This window comes from Syzygium oleosum, unplaced genomic scaffold (assembly GCF_021117445.2).
Source record: "Syzygium oleosum isolate NSW1041296 unplaced genomic scaffold, Sole_v2.1 Sole_v2.01, whole genome shotgun sequence".
Lineage (NCBI taxonomy): Eukaryota > Viridiplantae > Streptophyta > Magnoliopsida > Myrtales > Myrtaceae > Syzygium > Syzygium oleosum.
In genome coordinates, this window is record NW_026607485.1 from 15,484,269 (window position 1) to 15,505,190 (window position 20,922).

General features: G+C 39.8%; 1 protein-coding gene across 1 annotated transcript; it reads right to left on the minus strand.

The window, feature by feature from the left end:
- Positions 1 to 639: 639 nt before the first annotated feature.
- LOC115679817 (malate dehydrogenase, cytoplasmic-like) lies at positions 640 to 20,456 on the minus strand. Its single transcript, XM_056321378.1, has 11 exons — positions 20,414 to 20,456; positions 19,895 to 20,059; positions 19,609 to 19,775; positions 16,635 to 16,912; positions 16,416 to 16,551; positions 16,188 to 16,313; positions 13,907 to 14,032; positions 1,243 to 1,405; positions 992 to 1,160; positions 885 to 906; positions 640 to 777 (listed from the first exon to the last, which is right to left on the minus strand). Exons 1-11 carry the CDS (start codon positions 20,454 to 20,456, stop codon positions 640 to 642), a joined length of 1,533 nt encoding a protein of 510 aa, XP_056177353.1.
- Between the last annotated feature and the right edge of the window lie 466 nt (positions 20,457 to 20,922).

Here is a 20,922-nt window from a genome sequence, read left to right on the forward strand (position 1 = left end):
CATATCCAATAAACAAAAACACAACACATTCTGGTTGGTATTCCCTTTCTTGCCTCTAAATGGGACGTACTGAGACACAAGGATGAAAGCATTTATATGAGTGCCATCAATAGAACCTACCCAGCCCTATGCATTTATGAAAAACTAATGTTATACAAGATTATCAACTACATGTATTTGATAGTGTAAACTCTAAATAAAAACCATACCTTGAAGTATCGTTCATCATTAGGATCCATAAGAATTTCCTATGGGACAACATCAAAGGACGGTGGTTTGATAACTTCTATTGAGAGTTTGAGAATTGCTTTCAACACTATATTAAAATATTTGCTAATTGTTTCTCCTGAATGTTAGAATCTGTCAGATAAATCTCTATTGGAGTTATTGTGACAAACTATAGATAAGAAGATCTCAACTTGTTCATCTATCCTAACATACCAACTATCTTTCGACCAACCTTTTGCCTTCATTAATTCACATAGGTTCAAAAAAAACATGTCTTTCCATCCTGAAGGCTTCATATATTCTATTTGAATGTCCATAAACAATCTCTCTTATCCACTCGGGTCCTGATAGTTTGCTATCCCTAATAGGTTCTTTTGTATGCATGGGCATGATCACCGCAACGATGCACAATCATGCTATCAATATGTGAAAATCATCATTATCCAAGAATTGTTCATCTAGATCTACCTGCCCATTAGAAACACTATTTGATCTCTCTTCCATGGTACCTATATCATCACACAAATACAAGAATATCAATATAGATATCTGAAAAAAAAAATCCAATAACAACTAATAACATAAGTCGTAGAGTGAAAGCAAACCAAATATATAAATCCCAAGCAGTTTGTCATACCATGACACCACAAAAGTACAAGAGTCTCGACATCAATATCTCTAAAAACCAAATATCAAGTACTAACATAAGTCATACAATCAAATGAAACCCCACGTAATTCACAGTACATTTCCCAACATCTACCGAAGACATAGAAGAAGTCCATTTCTCCTTTCAGCTAGGGATTTGATGAAAGCCTCCCTCCACGCGGCATTAACACATGCTCGTTTCACTGCTTTTCTGTAAAGATATTGCCCCAACTCAAGCATACTAACTAGGACATCAATGACAGCGGATACGGAGAAGGGGTCCACTGTCATGAACTAGAGCTGTAGTATTGTCGGATGTAAAAACTCTCTCATTAATATGGTGATCACTTAAGTCCTCTGGATTACCGTTTGTATCGCCACCACCATTGTCACTTTCCTCTGGCACCGTCAAATCTTCGGCATTTCCTGTGGCATGATCCCCAGTAGCATATGTACCACCAAATACAATACACAACTCGGGATACTGAGGAAATCTATCCTTCTTGAATTTTACGCACCCACTATTATCCTGCAATTTTCACAATAATGACATATGTCAACAACATAATCAAACCTTTTAAAACTTACATCTACAATGACATCAAAATAATCAAAAGTTAAAAGATATCTTGATGTGAGATTCCCATATACTTGGATCGTCAACAACTACTGTTTATTCATATTATCCCAGCCAAATTCAGATTGTGAAAGAAGCTTCTTAAAACTATCATACTGTTTTCTCAGTTTGTTCACCTTGTTCTTTAACTGAAGTAGGGTATATTAGTATCCTGTCTGTTTAATGAATTCTGCCCATATGTTAATCCACCCAGCTTTGTTGTAAGTAGAAGAGGTGCGATTTCCCTTTTTGACCTCCTCAACCAAAAAACTTACAAACAGGTTGGTTAAAGGCTCAGTTCACTTTGCATTGAATATCTCTTTTTGAGATGCCATGTAACATTGACCGGTTGAGCATCATATGAGTTATGCATTAAATCAATAATATAGTCATGTAGAAATTACAAGCAATATATGCAACCATTCTCAAGAGAAGCAGCAGCATGAGAAAATTTGGAAAATACAATATCAAGCTATAATTCGAGCTAAATAAAGAAGAATATGCTCTGGCAAAGCTAAAAGCACAAAGAAGGGGAAAAGAAAAAGGGCATAGGGATACACCATCACCAAAAAAGATATGCATTCTCCACGTCTCATTCTCTAGATCCAAGCAGCAAGTAAGAATTAAGTTGAAGTAATACAAGAATCAAGGTTTGAGAATGGTCGCATTCTCTGCATTCACCCATTACTAGAAACCCAACTAGAGCTCATATTCAATTACCCACCAAAGAAATCGGAATCAAGATCAACAAGTCATCGAGCTAGTCAAGAGGGTTATAGCCCGTGAAAAATCAAAATCTCTAAAACCAAAATCCAACCAGTGGACCAGCTAAGAAAAGCCTGACAATCGCACCAATCAACCAGCATAAGAACTCCATTATCCAAACAGGCTCGAAACTCTCAACAAGGCTCTAAGCTATCGAAACGATACGAACGATAACCATAAATGCACATGACCTGCTGCCTCTCTTGGAGGGTGATCCGAGAATGTACTTGAGATGAACGGCGAAGTGGAGGCGGCGAGGCAATGCGATGATTGCATAGAGGGGAGCTAAGGAGGGTCGAGCCAAAAGAGATGGAGCGCGTCAATTTGTACACACACGTTGTGAGTTACGGCTAGCTAGGACAAAAAGATTGGCAAGCACGGCGGCGCTTGCTTGAGTGAGTCGTCACCGATCTGGGCAAGGGCGGCGCTGGCAGCTCGCTCAAGTTAGTGTCGCCCTCACCGATCTGGGTGATGGCAAAGGTCGAGTGAGCCCTTGCCCAGATCGGCGAGGGCTGCCCTCGCTCAACAGTGGCGACGGCGTCCCTCCCATAGTTGTGAGTCATCAGCAAGAACTCACCTCGAACGAGAAGCTTGGTCGGTAAAGGAGCAGCCGTCATCGTGAAGGAAGATGCCGGTGAAGGAGCAGCCGTCGTCGGGAGAAGAAAGCGCCGGTGAAGGAGCAGCAGCGGTCCAGAGAATGTGTGAACTCCACGAGCATGTCGGTTTCGATTGTTAGTTTTGATTCTTTTTTTTTGTTCCCATAATCAAGAATCAACTTTTTTTTTATTCTTGATTATGTTCCAAAACTGATTCTGGGAACAATTTTGTGCTCGGGAACAAAAAATTTATCGAACGGATTTTTGTTCTTTTTTAATTCTCGGGAACAAAAAAATAGAATCAGTCACTATTTGGCCAGTTACCAAACGCACCTCTAATGTGATATGCAATGTGCCGTCATAATTGAGTATGAAAACGTCATAACACATTATAAATTCGTTTCACTACGTGATAAGGATTCATTGTAATCAAGTACAAAAAAAATTGTAAATAACGAGATGGTACATGCACATCGGTTGAAGGAAGGAATGCAGAATGGCGTCTTTCATTTATTTCAAGGGAAAATTCCAAATAAAGGGCCTGAAGTGTATTCATTTTGTAACAGTATGAATTTTCGATCCTTTTCCCGGGATTTATGAAATGAATATTTGGCCAATGTACTTATAGTGAGATCTCACCCAGGACCACGCATTCTCGGGATGCTAACCTTAGGGGTAAGGCTATCACGGGATTGAGTTTGCACGACCAAATAACTCGACCTAGGTTCGACCTTCGGCCATAAGGATTGACGAGGGAATGTTTTGGGCCAACAGAGACCGATCTATTTGATTGATCGTGTTCGAAGGAAACTAGCGACAGACTCTCGCAATTACATGACAATCGAGGTTGCCTTGGTTCGAGCAAACTTAAACGTGATTTGACTTAGTGTCAGTCACGGGTCGAGAGCGCGTAATCCCAATGAGCCACCCGTTAGCGAGAGATAAGCTAAAAGTTGCGATTGTTCGATTTTAGTCATTTCTTAAAATTCGGGCCCGGGAATCGAGAATTTTGAAAGTGACAGTTTTGAGCGGCCAATGACGTTTTTGGCTTGGCTAACCTTGGGGCCACCCATTTCTGCAAAAAAATGGATTTCGGTTCGGGACCGGAAAAATGACCGTTTTGCCCCTGGGACCGCGAACGAATTTTGAGGACTGGATTAAGTCGGGGGACTGAGAAGTACCCAGTATGGCCGAAAATTTGAAGGACAAGAATGCCCCTCTCCCTTTTTGAGTAATTACTCTTTTGCCCCTTGAATTATTGGATAAGGTTGATCGTGGGCCGTCGGATTCGGATAAGATTAAATCTTGGCCATTGGATCGGAGGGGGTAGTTAGAGGGATATTTTGGTAATTTTTGGAGTGCAATTATTGGGGGGCACTATTTAAATATCTTTTTCTCTCTCTTCCTCTCTCATTTTCACCCACGCTCTCTCTCTCCTCACCCACCCCCACCGATCGGTTTTCTCTCTCTCCCTCCCTTCCCGTGCGTGAACCCAGCTAGGCCGGCGACGCTGCTGCTGCTGGGCCGGCTGTTCTAGCCCCTTGTCCAGCCCGTTTGTCCGCCTTTTCAAAGTAAGTGACTTCCCCAAACTCTCCCTAGGACCTCTGGTATTGTAGGACGTGTTTGGGGCTCGGTTTAGGTGATTTGTGTGGTTGTTTTGGGACTTGGAGTGAGGCTGGATGTTCGGTAGTCGTGGAATGAATTGAGGGGTGGAAATATGAGGTTTGGGAGGTTCGGATAGGGCCGTGATGATATGGAACGATTACGGTTTGAATCCGTGAGATTTGGTGTGATTCTCGGATTCGTGACTACTGTACCCGTTCGGTTTGCTATTTTTGTGGAGAATTTTGGGGGCAGAATTTGAGGAAGTTTTCTTCATGAAAGTTGCTCCCAACATCTTGAATTATAACATATTTTAAATTTGGAATTTTTGGAGGCCATTTGGGTTGCACGAAAACCCATTTTCAGACCGTCTTAAAACTGCCGGAACACTGTTCATCCCGACCTTCTTGTCTTGGCGAATTTTTATAAAATTTTCCAGATTTATTTTCAATAAAATTTCTTCACAAAAGTTGTTGGTGACTTTCTTTTCTATAACATATAAAAATTTCAAAGCTTTTCAAGGTGATTTGGGTGTTGAAAGAAATGTATTTTGAGGACAAAACAGTCTGTTAGAGCGAACTGATTTTGGTCTGATTTCGAGGAACAAAAAGGCATTGTTACAGATTGAAGCGGATTTCGTGTTCTTCATAAGAAATGTTTATCAAGATGTTTTTTATGATATATCCAAAATTTAGAATTTTTGGAGTTCGATTACTAGTTATTTTGATGGGATTTCGGTCATTGTGTAAACTGCCCAGATTTACCATGATTCTATGGATGTTCATTTTTATGAGCGGAATGGTGGGGATGTCGAGGTTGAATAGTTGCTGCCCTCGTGACGTGAATTGATGCCTGAATGTGTATCTGCATGTTCTAGGGGCTGAATTGAAATGGTTGAATTGGGTGCATTGAATTAATGTTCGGGTATGTGTGACCGTGTGGTGTGATTGTGTGATGGTGAAATGTATGTGGGGCATGTGATTGTGTGCCGGTGTGATATGTGTGGCCGCGTGGCTCGTGTGGTACGATGATATGAGATGATTGGAATGGTTGGAAAAGTGGTACCCTGAGGCGTGTTCGTTTACGCGGGGTGGGTTCCGTCCTGAGGCGTGTTCGTTTACGCGGGACGATGCCGTCCCTGACGAGGTGACGATGCCCGGCCGACGGGGTGGCGATGCCTGACGAGGTCAGAAGACCGTTGGCCTGATGCGTTTTACACGGGCGCGGTAGTGGTGGAAAGTTGAGAATGAGTTGGAATTGATTTGGCGTGTGAGAATTGATACATGGTGTGAGTTCGTGTGCGAGTGTGGTTGGTATCGCGTATTGTGGTGCTCGACTATGGGGTAAAAACTGCTAGGCATGGTATGGGACGTGCCCAAGTGGGTTTTGCCTTATAATTGAGGCACGCGCACGACTGTGATGTATTACTGTGGTATGTTGGCTGTGTTGTTATCTAACGTGCAGGAACGTGCATGATGGATCTCAGGTAGGATCGCATGTGATTGTTAGTATGGTTGATTGATGTGTGTTATGCGTGTTTCGTTTGGCGGTACATGAGAGCCTATGTGGAGTTTGGGGTTATACACTTATTGAGATTCGTCTCACGGTTGTATAATCACCACTTTCAGACCCCCAGCCTTAAACCAAGGAGGCCCGCCTCCTCTTTTTGGAGTTTGAAGAGCCGCCCATGATGCCCAGTGGAGCTGTAGGTGATCCTCCGGAGCAGAAGCCAGAAGACTCAGGAGCAGATTGGAAGAGGGCGACCAGTAGTTTCTTTCTAGGGTATTTTAGGGGTTGCGCAGAATAGATCGATCTATAGTGAAGTTAAGTTAACCAAGCCATCTAATCCTTTTGTTGTTTCGGTGGTTTCGAATGCTAGTTTGCTAAATATGTTTGTAAGACGATGTTTGTATGCTTGGTGTAATAGCATTGTATATAAATGAATGTTGTTATTATTTGACTGTTTTGTTAGTCTGCCCCGTCGTTGTCTTTATAGTCAGGGGTTTTGTATTCGCTTCCGCATCTGTTTCTGATATTTGGGTTGGGTCGGCGATGTTCCTGGGACGTCGCAACCATTCGACCAAGGAGCGGGATGTCGCGTGCTCAATGGGGTACGGGGCATGACACATTTTTTTCAAATAAGGGCATGAAATGGACTTTATGTCAAATAAGGGCTTGAAGTGGCATATCAGTCTCAAATAAGGGCCTGAAGTGGCCATGACAGTTTCAAATTAAAGCCTAACCTCGCCGGTTGCTAGCCGGCGAAATATTCCGACCTATCAAGGGCATTTTCATCCAAAAACAATTTTAATTTTAAATTATTTTTTCTTTTTCCTTTCTTCTTTTTTTTTTCATTTCTTTTGGTTTTTCTAGCTTTCTCTTTGTCTTCGCCGGTTGCCGGCCACCGGCGAAACCCGGGAAGGGTTGGGTGAGGGTCGCCTCGCTAGCTACCGGTGAGGGATAGCAAATTCAACTCGAAAGCCACAAGCGAGGCTGGCCTTGCCTGGACTTGCCGTCCCTCATCAGCAACCCTTAGGGCCGGTGTCGCCTGTTGCCGATGAGGGTGGCCCTCGCCAAATTGAGCGAGGGCGACCCTTGTCCAACCCTTCCCGAGCTTTATCGTTGGTCGGCTGACCATCGGAACTAGCCACCTGCGAAGAACAAAGAGAAAACTAGAAAAAGAAAAAGAAAAAGAAAAATGCCCTTACCATTCGGAAAGTCAGACCCTTTTTAAAAACAGATATAGCCACTTTATGCCCTTAATTTAAACAGAATCCATTTCAAGCCCTTATTTAAGAAAATGAGAGTACTTGAGACCCTTATTGGGCATAAAGTCCACTTCATGTCCTTATTTCAGAAAATGATGGCACTTTAGACCCTAATTTGAAATTTTCCCTTTATTTCGCATTTCCAGGGAAGAGCATGGCTTGCCAACCGGAAAACTCTTCTTATAAACCAGTTTCCAAATCGAGGATTTCGCTTGACTAATGTGGCTCATGGCAAGCATTGGAATTATGGCTCCTCCAGTCTCCACACAGGCACAACAGTAGTCTTCTAATGGCTATGTTGCCTATTGATGTAATTGTACAGAACTCATATTCTTGTAAGTATCCATTGCCAATGGTCGAGACAATTTTGTTTCTTATATTACCTGACAAAAAGGATCACGCATTATCTGGTTGTCCAAATTTGAAGTATATGATGATGATGATCTGAGTGCTCAAGTGTGGATCTTAAGTGATGAGACCGCGAGTGGTGAGAGAAGAGTGGATTTGCTTCAACAAGGAAGCATCGTCTCGAGAGTTCTTGTCCAAGTGAGAGGAAGAGTATGATGATGAGGCGGGTGTGCATGAAAAGAAAAGGTTCTTGCTTGAAGCTTGCAAAGGAGCAAATAAATTTGATATGGATTGTTCTTTTTTTTTGTTCAAGTCGGGCAAATGAATGGATTCGATCATGTGTTGAGTCACGTATTTCTTAAGTAATCCGCACTCGAGTGGGATATGATGGACTTGGTAAGGAAAGAATAATGTGGCCTTCCACGAGGGCGGTAGTCCACGCTCAAGAGAGATACCACTAGTGGTTGAAATAAATAAAAATGATTACAATGTGACCATCCACAAGAGAGGTAATTTGATCCGCACTCAAGGGAGATCCCACTGATATTCAAATGAATAAAAAGCTTAAATGATCAAGCCAATCATGATTTAGTTGGTAATCTTTGCATCAAATGAAGAAACTTACAAGGTGATCCAAGTGATACAAATGCAAAGTACAAGTGATTAGGGCGTGATTACAAGTGATTCGGGAAATGTGATGGTATGAGGTAATACAAGTGATGAGGAAAAGAAAAGAAAAGAAGCAGTTGAAGAGAAGAAGAAGATGAAGAAAGGATGGAGGTTCCAGAGGAAGGGAGGAAGTGAGCAAAGGGGAGTTAAACGGAATAAGAGAGCAAGAGCTTGAATGATTTTCTAAAAAGCCTCCCCTTTCTCTTCCCCTTGTGTCCTATTATATTTGTTTCCGTTGCCCTTTCATGGAGTGAACAAAAAGTGAATAGTACATATATATTTTGCAATTTGTCTTCTTCCGGTGATATCTTTGTTGGTGATCTTATGCTTCTTCGTCATCTTCTGACAAGTTGATTACGTAACAGTCAACTTCATTAGTGTTGCCATTGTGATGAGATTCACCGGAGGAATCTCTTGACTTGATCTCTGATATGATTTTTTCCAATGCAACAACATACTGTTGTGCTGATTGAATTGCCGCAAGTGGAGCTACAGCATAAGAATTTTGCTGTATTTTTTTTATCAATTGGTAATGGGGTGATTTTGGTGTTTCGATAGTTTAGCCAATTAGGACTAATTGTTAAGAAAGTTGATCAGTAAATTTGAAATTATCTCACCATTTAGTTTTGTATCTCCTGACTAGATGTGGGACATGTGAGTGATTGGTTAAAGCATTGAAATTAAATTCTCAGACTTCAACCCTAGAAATTCTGAAATTGATGAGAAAATGCATGAGATTTGAAATTTTGATTCATGGGATGTGGGTTGGAAATGAGCCAAAGTGATCCCACCAACGTTTAAACCAATAAAATAATTGTTCTGTGGGAAAGTATGTCTTGAAAAAACAAAAGCCAAGTGTGGCGATATCCATTATTTTGTCGGAAAAATTTATTCCACCATGCCTATTGGTAATCTTAGTAAGTGTAGGTAGGAAGATATAGTAATGTGGTAGTCAATCGGGCTTCAAACTTCAAAGGAGTATGAGGGGTAGGTTTCCACGTATTAAGATAAATGACTTAGAGGATTGTGACTATGGAATGAGTAATATTGTTTGGATTTTGAGGAGCTGAGTTTCCGTCATAATTTGTTCATAACAAGCATGAGGTTTTGACAAATCATATGGTTTTTAATGCCAGTTTTCGGGGAAAATGTTTTTTGCAAAAACTTTTGGGTTTTCATGATAAAATCCTTTTTCTACTTCCATGATTAATTGGTATTGGCTTTGTGTAATAAATTGTGATCTTACATAGAACTGTGATCCTTGGTTTTGGGATACGATGGAAGGGGTCATTGGTGTTCTTATAACCACTTCACTAAAAATTCTTTTCAATGGTGGCAAGTCCTTTGGTTTTTGGGAGGCCAATGGTGATGGGTTTAAAGTAATCTTGAACTTGTTTTGATGGCTCTTCTTAGATTATGTATGCCCAAGTTTTGATAGGAGAAGAAAGTGATTGTGATTGTTTGGTACTTGATCTTGTATGGGGTTTTTGTAATTTAGTTTTTTTTCTGGGAGTAATTGGTCTATTTGCGATAGGAATGGGGATATATGAGCCGATCCAGATGATTCAACTTTAATGATGTCTAACCATACTTGAAGTTGGTTCATTGTTGGTGGCTATGTGATTCGGGTTGTGATTTTGAAAATTCAACAATTGCTTTCCTCTTTTCTTTTCTTGATAATTTTGGAGGCATGATTGTTTTCCCTATAAGAATTTTCTTGTGAGAAAGTTAGCCAAAGAATTTGAAGAACCATTAGTAAATTCAATGTCAAAGTAAAAACACTAATAGAATGGCTTGCCACTTAGCAAAAATTTGTTTTGAAGCAATAATTAATACATCTTTTTGCAATACTTCTTTTGCTGACTTGCAATCAATTCGTAAAAGAAAATTTTATTTTAATAAATCTCCTTGAAATTTAAATATTGATAAAAAAAATTGCTAACAATTCTTGTTTAATAGTAGAATAATTTTGTTGGGTTTGATTCTAGTGTTTAAAAACAAATTGAATAATTTGTTCTTTGTTAATTTTTACTTGCTTGAGTATCCCTCCATAACCAATTTCTAAAGCATCTGTTTCCACCATTTTGAAAGCAAATGGATCGGCTAAATGGAGGCATAGTATTTCTTTGACATGAGTTTTAATTTGTCTAACAATATTAGTATGGGTTGATGTCTAAGGTGGAGGATTCTTTTGTAGTCTTTGATGCAAAGGTTTACAAAATATGTTAATATTTGGGAAAAAATCTAAAATATAATTAAGACTTCATAAAAATCTTTGTAATTGGGTTTTGTCTTTGATTTCATATGGAAATTTTTCTGCAAGTAAACAAGACCTTTCTATTGGGATAATTGTTCCTTGAGAAATGTAATATCCAAAAAAACTAATTTTTGTTTGGAAAAGTGATATTTTAGTGGAGATACGACTGGACCATATTTCTTAGAAATACTTATGAAAACAGATATATGTTTGAAATGTTGATCAATATTAGAGGAAAATATTAAGACACCATCTATATAGACAATGGCATATTCAAAATATGGGTTAAAACGTCATTCATGATTCTTTGAAATTCAGAATGAACATTTTTTAAATTCAGGAGAAAAATATTTGGACATCATTCGGAAATTCACCCCGTTACCAACAAATAAAAAAATGCCTCGTTCCAACAACAAAAATCTTGTGGTGCAGCTTAATTTGCAGTGTTATGTTGCTGCATTGGAAAAAATCATATCAGAGATCAAGTCAAGAGCCTTCTCTAGTGAATCTCATCATAGTGGTAGCACTGATAAAGATGACTGTCACGGAATCAAACTTTCAGAAGATGACGAAAAAGTATAAGATCACCAGCAAATATATCACCGGAAGAAGACAAATTGCGAAAAAAGAAGAAGTTAATGTTCACTCCGTGAGAGCGCAGCAGAAAGAGGATATGAAAGGACACAAGGGGAAGAAGAGAAAAGAGAGGCTTTTCAGAACATCATTAAAGCTCTTGCTCCCTTTAACTGCCTTTTGCTCACTTCGTCCTTTTCCAAAATCGGATGAGCCAGCCGCAGAAAGATGATCCGCAATGTTCTTGGCCTTTTGAACAAAGGCTTCCATGGAAAGAGAGCTCTTCTTTAGAGATCAAAGCCGATACTCCAATTGCGTTATGCGAGCCTGAGATGGAGGAGCACAAAGTTTCTCAAGCGAAGTCCAAACATCATGAAACGTCTCAAAACCAAATGTGTGCGAAAACTAATTCGGTAAGAGTAGAGAGGATGCAACAGAGGATGAGTTGATCTCGATAATGCTATGCAGTATGATTCAAATTGATGGTCACAGTACTATCAGCATCAAAGATAGTAGGCGCCGGACAAGAATATAAGCCATCAACAAATCAAAGATACTCATGAAGATGAAATAAAGGAAGAAACCGTGCTTGCCACTAAAGTTAGTTGTTGCGATCTAGCTTGATTTGGAGAATATGAGATAGATTACTGAGAGTAAAGGGTGATTGGGAGTGGGAGGGGGCCAATAAGGACATAGAGCTAGCAGCGGTGGTGGTAATAGTGTCGGAGGATGTGAAAGAAGACATTGTAATGAAGAAGAGAAATAAGATGAGAAAAAAATTAAGAAGCTTTGATATCATGAAAGGGTATGAACTTGATTTTGATTGCGCACTCATCGGTGTGGAGATTTGTGTTATATTTATAACATGTACAGGAGCGGAAAAATCACAATTGAAAAGATTTACATAAGGTAAGAATCTACAATATTAGCACAAATTGTGGAAGATTTGCTCTATTAACGGAATTCTCACAAATTGTGGAAGATTGCTCTATCAATGGGATTGGCAAGGATCGTGAAAGATTGCTCAATCATGGGAGATTTGCTCTATCGGCTTTCAATGCGATGAGCTAAATTGTTTTACCAGAAGCATCAATTAAATGTTGTTAATTTTGGTCTTCTTGGTGAATCTTGAGCAGTTAAGGTTAAATTTAGAGATGACCAAGTAAAGTAATAGATGTTGGAATCATCAATTATGGAGTGTCATTTTGTATTTTGAACTTCAAGTATCGGTTCTAAATGGCATGCCAATAATGAGGTAGCTTCTCAATACACGGATATGCTATGCTACTTTCGTGATGGAGATGAACAAATCAGCTCATCCGGAAAGGTGTGCAAACTATGAAAGAGTATTTTTGGGAAGGTTTTTTTTTTTTTTTAAATTACCAAAGTAAGTTGACCTGATGGTTGGCATTGCTTACAAACTGCCTTTGGCTAATAACTGCTTAGGGTGCATAATTGTTCTCTAGAAGTACTTACGGTAGGATGTTTGTTGTAAAATTTCGGGTCTGGATAATGTTGGATTGATTGTAAAAATCGGATTCAGTAAAATTGGTTTGGTAAATGAGTTAGGCTTGTGAAAAGTACTTTGATTGCTCAAGACACATTCTTTTATTTGGTCATTCTGCTAAATTTTCTATGCAAAAAATTGGAGGTTGAGTTTGATGGCTGCCAAATGTTTCTATTGTTTCATAGCTTGGTCTCATTCTCTCAAAATTTAATTCTCAGGATCATGCTCCTGCTGATATTTTCTCTTAGGTTTATTTTAGAGATGTGAAATTTATGTGTATGAACTGAATATTGGGTGAACTTTGGCTATTGGATAGTGGTATCAATCAATGGTTTTCTCCCCTTCTTTGATCAATCCAGATCTCTCGCTTTTTTGAGTAAAAGAAGCTATTTAAGAAGACAATTCTGCACAAGTGTTGCAACTTCCTTCTGTTAAGTCAATTGATTAGCTTCACTTTACTCCTTATAGTTCCAAAGAACTAATGAGGCAGGAATTAAGGTTACCTTTCACCACTTGCGATCAAGTGTGTATCAATTCTTTATAAATCGATTACATAGCATCAGCAAGGTTACCATCAAAATAGTTTCTGATCATTCACTCCATATACATCTCCAGCAGATAAGATACCTTTCTCGTCCACCAATGATGATAAACCAAGTTTCTTTTCCATTTGTCCTTTTAGGTTGCCCAATTGAACTTTTCTTTTCTTGAGAGACCTCTCTTTGGGAGTAACCGGGAGTTTCTGCGCGCATCTCCCTTGTTGTAACAAGATTTAGACCTACTATCTGGAATTATCCCGAGCCTCGTACACACGAAGAAACATCAACCGCTAGGCAAATCACTCAACAGTAAGATGCACCGGAGGTTAGGTCACCCTTTAGAACTTTTCCATTTGAAGTTGTGGTGTATGTCGGCTTGCATCTTAGAACTGCCGAGCATATTTCTGAATATGCTCGATCGATGTATCCTCATCAGAGGAAGGGGGAAGTGAGCTCATCCAGCCCTGGAAGCAATTCTTTGGATGAGGAGAAGGCTGGGTTCTTCTGGATTGACCTCTACTTGTAATTCGCACCTGCCTGCTTTGCAAGTGGACGACACATCGAGTCTCAGAACTTGATAAGAAATGAAGGACATTCAAAATATGTTTCAATCCCACTTCTTTAGGACTGAACATACTCTCTCCATGGCAATAGGGATGGCAATAACGAACACGACTTGTTTTAACTAGTCAACACGAGGAAAACTCAAAAGCACATACAATAGGCAAAGGAGTGTTTAAATATCAACATTAGATAGTGAAATTAAACAGAGGGGAAGGGGACTGTGTACGGTGGTGGTGGTGAGGGCTTCAAGCACTATACTACCCATGAAATAACGTTCAATGGAGGCAAGAGTCAACAAGTGCTCTTTCATAAGTTCTTCCGCTGTCGAATCCATCTTCTTCCTTGTCGCAACCTAAATTTCTCAGGCTAATAGATTATTAAGACTAAGCCTAACTCGAGCCCTCCTAAGCCCTACCAATTCACAACTTAGGGTTTAAGTTTTTGACATGCAAAAGTTTTCATGCTTGGAGTCGCCACTAATCTATTTGTAGTAGGTCGATTAGAAACATAAATAAAACATAGGGAGATATGTTTTATTCCTACGAACCAGAGATTCTAAGCTCGAGGACTTGATTACGCTAGATCTAATCTAACGTCCTTTCGGTACCTTTTCTTTTCAAAAAATATTTATGCAGGCAGTCTGGATCCATTTTATTACCTAATCACTAACATGTGAGGTGTTCATGCGAGTGCGCAAACCACCAATTTAACACCCAAGAAAGCAATAAATAGATTGCAAGATTAGGAAAATGATGTACCTTAATGCAACGCAAGCATCTGCATTGTTAGTAGAAAATCACACAGACAATCCTAATATGATTTCTAACTAACAAAACAAGGCACTCGAGGTGTTCTTTAGGGTTTGCACTTTATTAAAATGCAAACTAACCTATATGCAATGACGTGCAAAAAATGACATGCGATTAATGCAACCTAGCATGCAAACTATATGTCATGCGACGACGTGACCTAATTCTAATGACGGACAAATGATTTATTTTTTGTATTTTTCTCATAAAATTCGGAATAAAAAAATGTCTAACTTAACATGCAATCTATCTTAATCTGTCCTAAAGTGACTCATTTGTTTTTTGGGATTTTCATGGAAATTCGAAATCTAAATATCCAAAATAATCCACAAAGATTAAAACAATTTCTAATTTAAACTGGGAAATATGCTACTCTAAATCCCAATTTAAATCAAATAATTATCTTACTCTCTTGGATATATTTAGGATTCTTTAAGCATGCAAACTTTTAATTTAAATTCTAACTAACATATTTTTGGATTTTCTTTATTTAAAAAAGAAAGCAATCAAATAAAGATGACAACCGCACTCAAACAATACACGCAATCAGCAAGATTCTTCTTATCAAATTTGGATTAGGAAAAGAAATCAAACTAACGGTTATATCTATAAGGTTATAGATATCGACGGAAAGTTGATTGTTCGAATTTGGAAAACGAATAAAATCTATTATCATATCCAAGTGATTATGGATAAGATAACGATTTTTCGTATCGCCGCGTATCGTACCTTAGGGATAAGGTCAGATAGTCGTCCAGATACATTGCCAAATTAGGAAAAATTCCTAATTTTGAGTATTTTAGAACATTGCGGACAAAGCAAGCATTATCCTAAGATATCTAGTCAATCACGTAATATTCACGGAATATTCAAAATATTCAAACTAAGAATTTAAATATTTTGAAAATATACCGGATAGAGATTTTTACCTAATTTGCAGATTTCTTTCCAAATTTGAATTTGTGGCGGATCGGGATGGTAGATCGGGACGGTGGCCGACGGATCGACAGTGGCAGCGACGGCGATCAGGAGTGGCTCGGCGCTGCTAAGGATGCTTTGAAGACGTCCAGCTTACTTCGCTAAAAACAACATCTTGCTTTAAGGATAGCAATGAAACTGAACTTTGCTTCACCGATTTCTATCAATTTTTTTTCTTTCTCACGTGTCTCTCGTGTTCTCAGGAATTGCGTTCTGAAAATTATCAGAACCCCCTTGATTGAGAGGTATAATAACATATTTATATCGCAACCCTAAGTTAATTGGTCGGGCTTCCTAGACCTAATGGGCTTAGGCTTAGGCTTTTATCCTTTAATTTTTATTTAATTCCAAATGGGCCGAATTAATTTGGGCTTTTCTCTAATTAAGCTTGATGGGCTGATTTAAGCTCAAATTAAGACAACCAAGGCCTTTTAGACTTGTGATTTTCGGCCCCCGTCTTCCAAGTGGGACGAGCTTTGTTCGGTACTCGAGCTTGATTTATGCAATAGATTTTCAACTTACTCACTGCCTCTGGTCCAATGTTGATCCTATTGGGTTCTTGATCTCCTCAGTTTTGTGTTCATTTTTAGAATGAAATATGTACAAATAAAATTTGAAAAGTATGACGTGGAATATCTCTGACCACCGGCAGTTGCTAGACAGAATTTGCTAGCACAAAGTGCAAAAAATGAAGATTGTAATTGGTTTTAATGGGAAAACAGAATTTTCTATACCTTGCACGATGGTCCACTCTCCATTGCGAGAAGTTACCGGGAAGGAGAAGATGAGGTCCTTGGGCACATTGTAAGAACCATCAGTAAACACCCCCATGGAAACCCACGTCCCACGAGAATGTGCAGTCCAGAGAACAAGAGTTTAGAAAAAACAGGCCGAACTAATAAGCTAACTGAGATCAAGTAAAAAGGAAAAGGAAACAGGCACCATTACTTTTGGAGTTCCAAGCACCCAGTCATGGATGTGGCAGCAGGCAGCTCTGGCAAGAAGAAATGCACCAGAATCTCTCCCAACTTTAATACTTAAAGCGGCGCGTGGTTGGAAATAAGTAATAAATTCTCCATTCAACCTTCAGTAAATAAAGAATTTTACAAATTCAGATAACTCAAAAACTAAATCTGTCAGAAATCAACACATAGACACTTTTCTCACCATGCATCATCGTTGATGAGTTCACGCACAGTATATTCACCAGATAATCTGTCAACAGTAGCATGGTTGACATCGAAATGTAGAGGTAGCGAGTGATTTCCCCATATGATAACATTTTTCACATTCCCAACCGAAACCTTCACCCTGTCCGAAATGTGACCCAATGCACAATTATGATATGATCTAGTGAGACACGTGATGTTTTTGGGAGGAATGGATGGTGCAAATTTCTTCAAAGTCGATGCAAGCGAATCTACAGGATATGCAATGACCAAAACCTACAGAAGAAAGAAAATATATATTGTTTCAAACATCCCTTGATGAAAATAACTTCTATAGGCACTTAGGGTGCGTTTGTTTCGGGGAAAATGTTTTCCGAGAATCCATTTTCCGGACTTTCACCTGTTTGGTTCGCTGAAAATGATTAGTTAACTGAAAACACTTTTCGGTCAAGGAAAACATTCATATATAACATTAGGAAACTGATTTCCCTAATCTAAGAAGGTGAAAACACTTTCCGAAATTACTTCCCTATATTTTTTTAATATTTTATTCTTTTCTTTCTTTTCTTTTCTTTCTTTTTATTTTTAAAAATAAAAATATTAAAAAAAATTTGCCTGAGATAAAATCATGGGATTAAAATCATTTTCTAAATGAGATTCAAATACCAGCAAATGTTTTTGATAACATATCACCAAACAAAGGAAAACTAACTATTTTCCTGGAAAATTAAGGGTGCGCATGAATACCATTCTGTGCCCCGGCGCTATTTCTGAACAGAAATGATTTTTTTTTATTCTGTGCCCGGAAACAATTTCTGGGTATTTGAAGGCGTTTGATAAATTGTCCAAAATTTCTATTCCTAGAGTAGAAAAGAATAGAAATGCGTTTGGTAACTACACAAAATTTCTGTTCCCAAATAATATTTTAATAATATTTTGAATTGTTTAAAATTTTTTTTTTCTACTTTCTTCTTTGGCCATGGCCGGTCGCCGGCGACCGGCGACCGGCCACAGCCCAGGGCCGGCGAGGGCGTCACGGACCTCGCCGGCGGAGGCGAGGGTCGCCGTCGCCGGTGAGGGCGAGGGTGGACCCTCGCCGCCCGGGCGAGGCCGACCTCGCCGTCGCGACGGACGGCGAGGCTCGGCCTCGCTCGATCCGGGCGAGGCCGCCTCGCCCGGCGGCGAGGGTCTAGCCCTCGCCCTTGCTCGCGAGGGCGACCCTCGCCTCCGCCGCGGCGGCCGGCGAGGGCCGTGACGCCCTCGCCGGCCCTGGGGTGTGGCCGGTCGGCCGCCGACAACCGGCGACCGGCGGCCGGCTCAGCCAGGGAAGAACAAAAATAAGAAATGACAAAAAAGAAAAAAAAGAAAAAAAACCGATTCTCAAAATTGTGCCGAGAAACAAGAAGCAACTTTTTTTTACTTCTTGTTTCTCTTCCAAAACTGTTTCTCGGCACAAATTTTTGCAAAAATGTGCCGAGGAACAAAAAGTTTACCAAACGCATTTCTGTTCCCAAACTATTTCTGGGAACAAAAGAACAGAAATTTTTACTATTTAGCACGTTACCAAACGGGCCCTTATTTTCCGGAAAATATTTTCCAAAAAACGTTACATTTTCCGTGAAACAAACGCACTCTTAATAGAAGATCAACCTAGTACGTCATAAACCTTACGATTTAGAATATACACTTTCTAGAATATCATCCTGCCATAATTTCCATACTCAAAGATGAAAACTAAAATATCATCGACCAACGGTCATCTCAATACATTGCCATGCAGTGTTTGTTGTATCTATTTACCAATTAGTCAACCAAATTTCCAGGCAGAGGAAATTAAAAGATTTCAAGAAGAAATGACATTTCAACTGTTTGCAGATTAAAATGAAGAGTTGCATCCGTTTACCAATTAGCCAACCAAATTATTGTGCAGAAGATATTAAGAGATTTTAAAATGAGAAAGCATTTCACCTATTTGCAGATTAAATCATCCATGAAAATGGGAAGGAAAGCAAACCAAGTGTCCAAATCAAATGCACAATTTTGAAACTTTGACAATAAGGGTGCGCATGAATACCATTCTATGCCCGGGCGCTATTTCTGAACAGAAATGATTTTTTTTTATTCTGTGCCCGGAAATAATTTCTGAGTATTTGAAGGCGTTTGATAAATGTCCAAAATTTCTATTCCTAGAGTAGAAAAGAACAGAAATGCGTTTGGTAACTACACAAAATTTCTGTTCCCAAATAATATTTTAATAATATTTTGAATTGTTTAAATTTTTTTTTTCTTTTTACTTTCTTCTTTGGCCATGGCCGGTCGCCGGCGACCGGCCACAGCCCAGGGCCGGCAAGGGCGTCACGGCCCTCGCCGGCCGCCGGTGGAGGCGAGGGTCGCCTCGCCGGCAAGGGCGAGGGCCGGACCCTCGCCGCCCGGGCGAGGCGGCCTCGCCCAAAGACGGCGAGGCTCGGCTCGCCTGTGCGGCGAGGGTCCAACCCCTGCTCGCCGGCGAGGGCCGTGACGCCTCGCCGCCCCCGGGCCGTGGCCGGTCGGCGGCCGGCTCACCAGAAACAACACACAAAATAAGAAATGAAAAAAAGGAAAAAAAAGAAAAAAAACTGATTCTCAAAATTGTGCCGAGAAACAAGAAGCAACTTTTTTTTACTTCTTGTTTCTCTTCCAAAACTGTTTCTCGGCACAAATTTTTGCAAAAATGTGCCGAGGAACAAAAAGTTTACCAAACGCATTTCTGTTCCCAAACTATTTCTGGGAACAAAAGAACAGAAATTTTCACTATTTGGCACGTTACCAAACGGGCCCTAAGCGAACCAGATCCTATTTTATTTAGAATTGCTTTATTTAAGCGAAAAAAAGGCATACGGTCCAATTCAGAAGCATGCCGGAAGGTCAAAATTCTTGTAATTGACATCACCATGGCCTCCTATTCACATACTTTTGTTAAAAAAAAAACTTACCTTGCAATTGGCAGCTGCATAATTTTCTAAAGCATCAGCCAGGAGCTTGTAGTTCCTATAATTGTTCACCAAGCTTTCCCTACTAGTTTTCTTTGGAACCATTCCTATCAGCATTGCAAATTCAACACCGTTGCATGTCTCAGCAGCGTCGGTTGCTTCAATAATACCTGTTTCAAGTCCCACATTAGATCCTCCTATTAGATGGATTTATCATCAAATGCTACATGAAAAAAAAAAACACTATACAAAACCGGCAGCTTAATAGTTACAGAGAAACTACACAAACCTTCAACAAGAGGATGCGGAGATTGCACCAATACTATCTTAAGATCTTGGAGAGCATCTGCATCAGCAAGAGTCCCACGATGAAAGAGGTGCAGAATCATAGGCTGGTCGGGACCTAGCATATCACCAAGAGCGATCATACGAACGAGATCGCATGCAACTAGCCCTGCATGGTCAGACATGGTCAAACAAACTATCACGTATTCGTGCATTCGAAAACTGGAAAAGTACACACGATACAGTCGGGTGCATCAAACTTCTTCCGTCGGTAATCACGCTAGTGGTCAACAAGCAACTCGAAATATGCGGCAATTTCGGGATGAAACATGTGAAGACGACAGGTTGCGAACAAGACGAACGAAACTCTTACGAGAAGATCAAAAGACCAAAGGATCACAAAACCAGAACTGCTCGCCGCATCGAACTATCGACGACACAGGTTCAGGCTTCTAAATCCTCGGATCAACACAGGAGATACAAAAACAGAAGAAAAAAATAGCGTATCTGAATCCGACCATACCTCCAGCATCAGTGACGAGAATTCGGACTGCTTGCTTCACCATTGATGGATCGGAGGTATAGAGACCGGGCGCGAGAGAGACAAAGAATTCGAAGAGTTCAAAGAGAGGAGTGACTGAGTGTACGGGCTCGGCGAGGCGAGAGGCATATATTTACGCGCGTGACCTAGGGGTATAATTGTCATTTCGCATGTCGCGGGAGCTGCGAAACGACAGCGTTTATAGAGCTGCCGATCTCAGTTAGCTGTGGAAACGACGACGTTTATCGATTTAGTCCTTTCTATTGAGAAACTTACGTTAGCAAGAGTAGTTATCATAATAAACTTTGGAAATTATATACAATAAGTTTTTATCTTATAAATTAAGAGCATGTTTAGTTTACGCTTAACATAACCAAATGGCCGTTTTTCTTTTCAATTTCACATGAAAATCGAAAATTTTATCTTATGTTTGAGAAATTGTGACGAATTTTATGAGTCTCGAAATGTTTTTTTTTTGTTGTGTTTTTAGT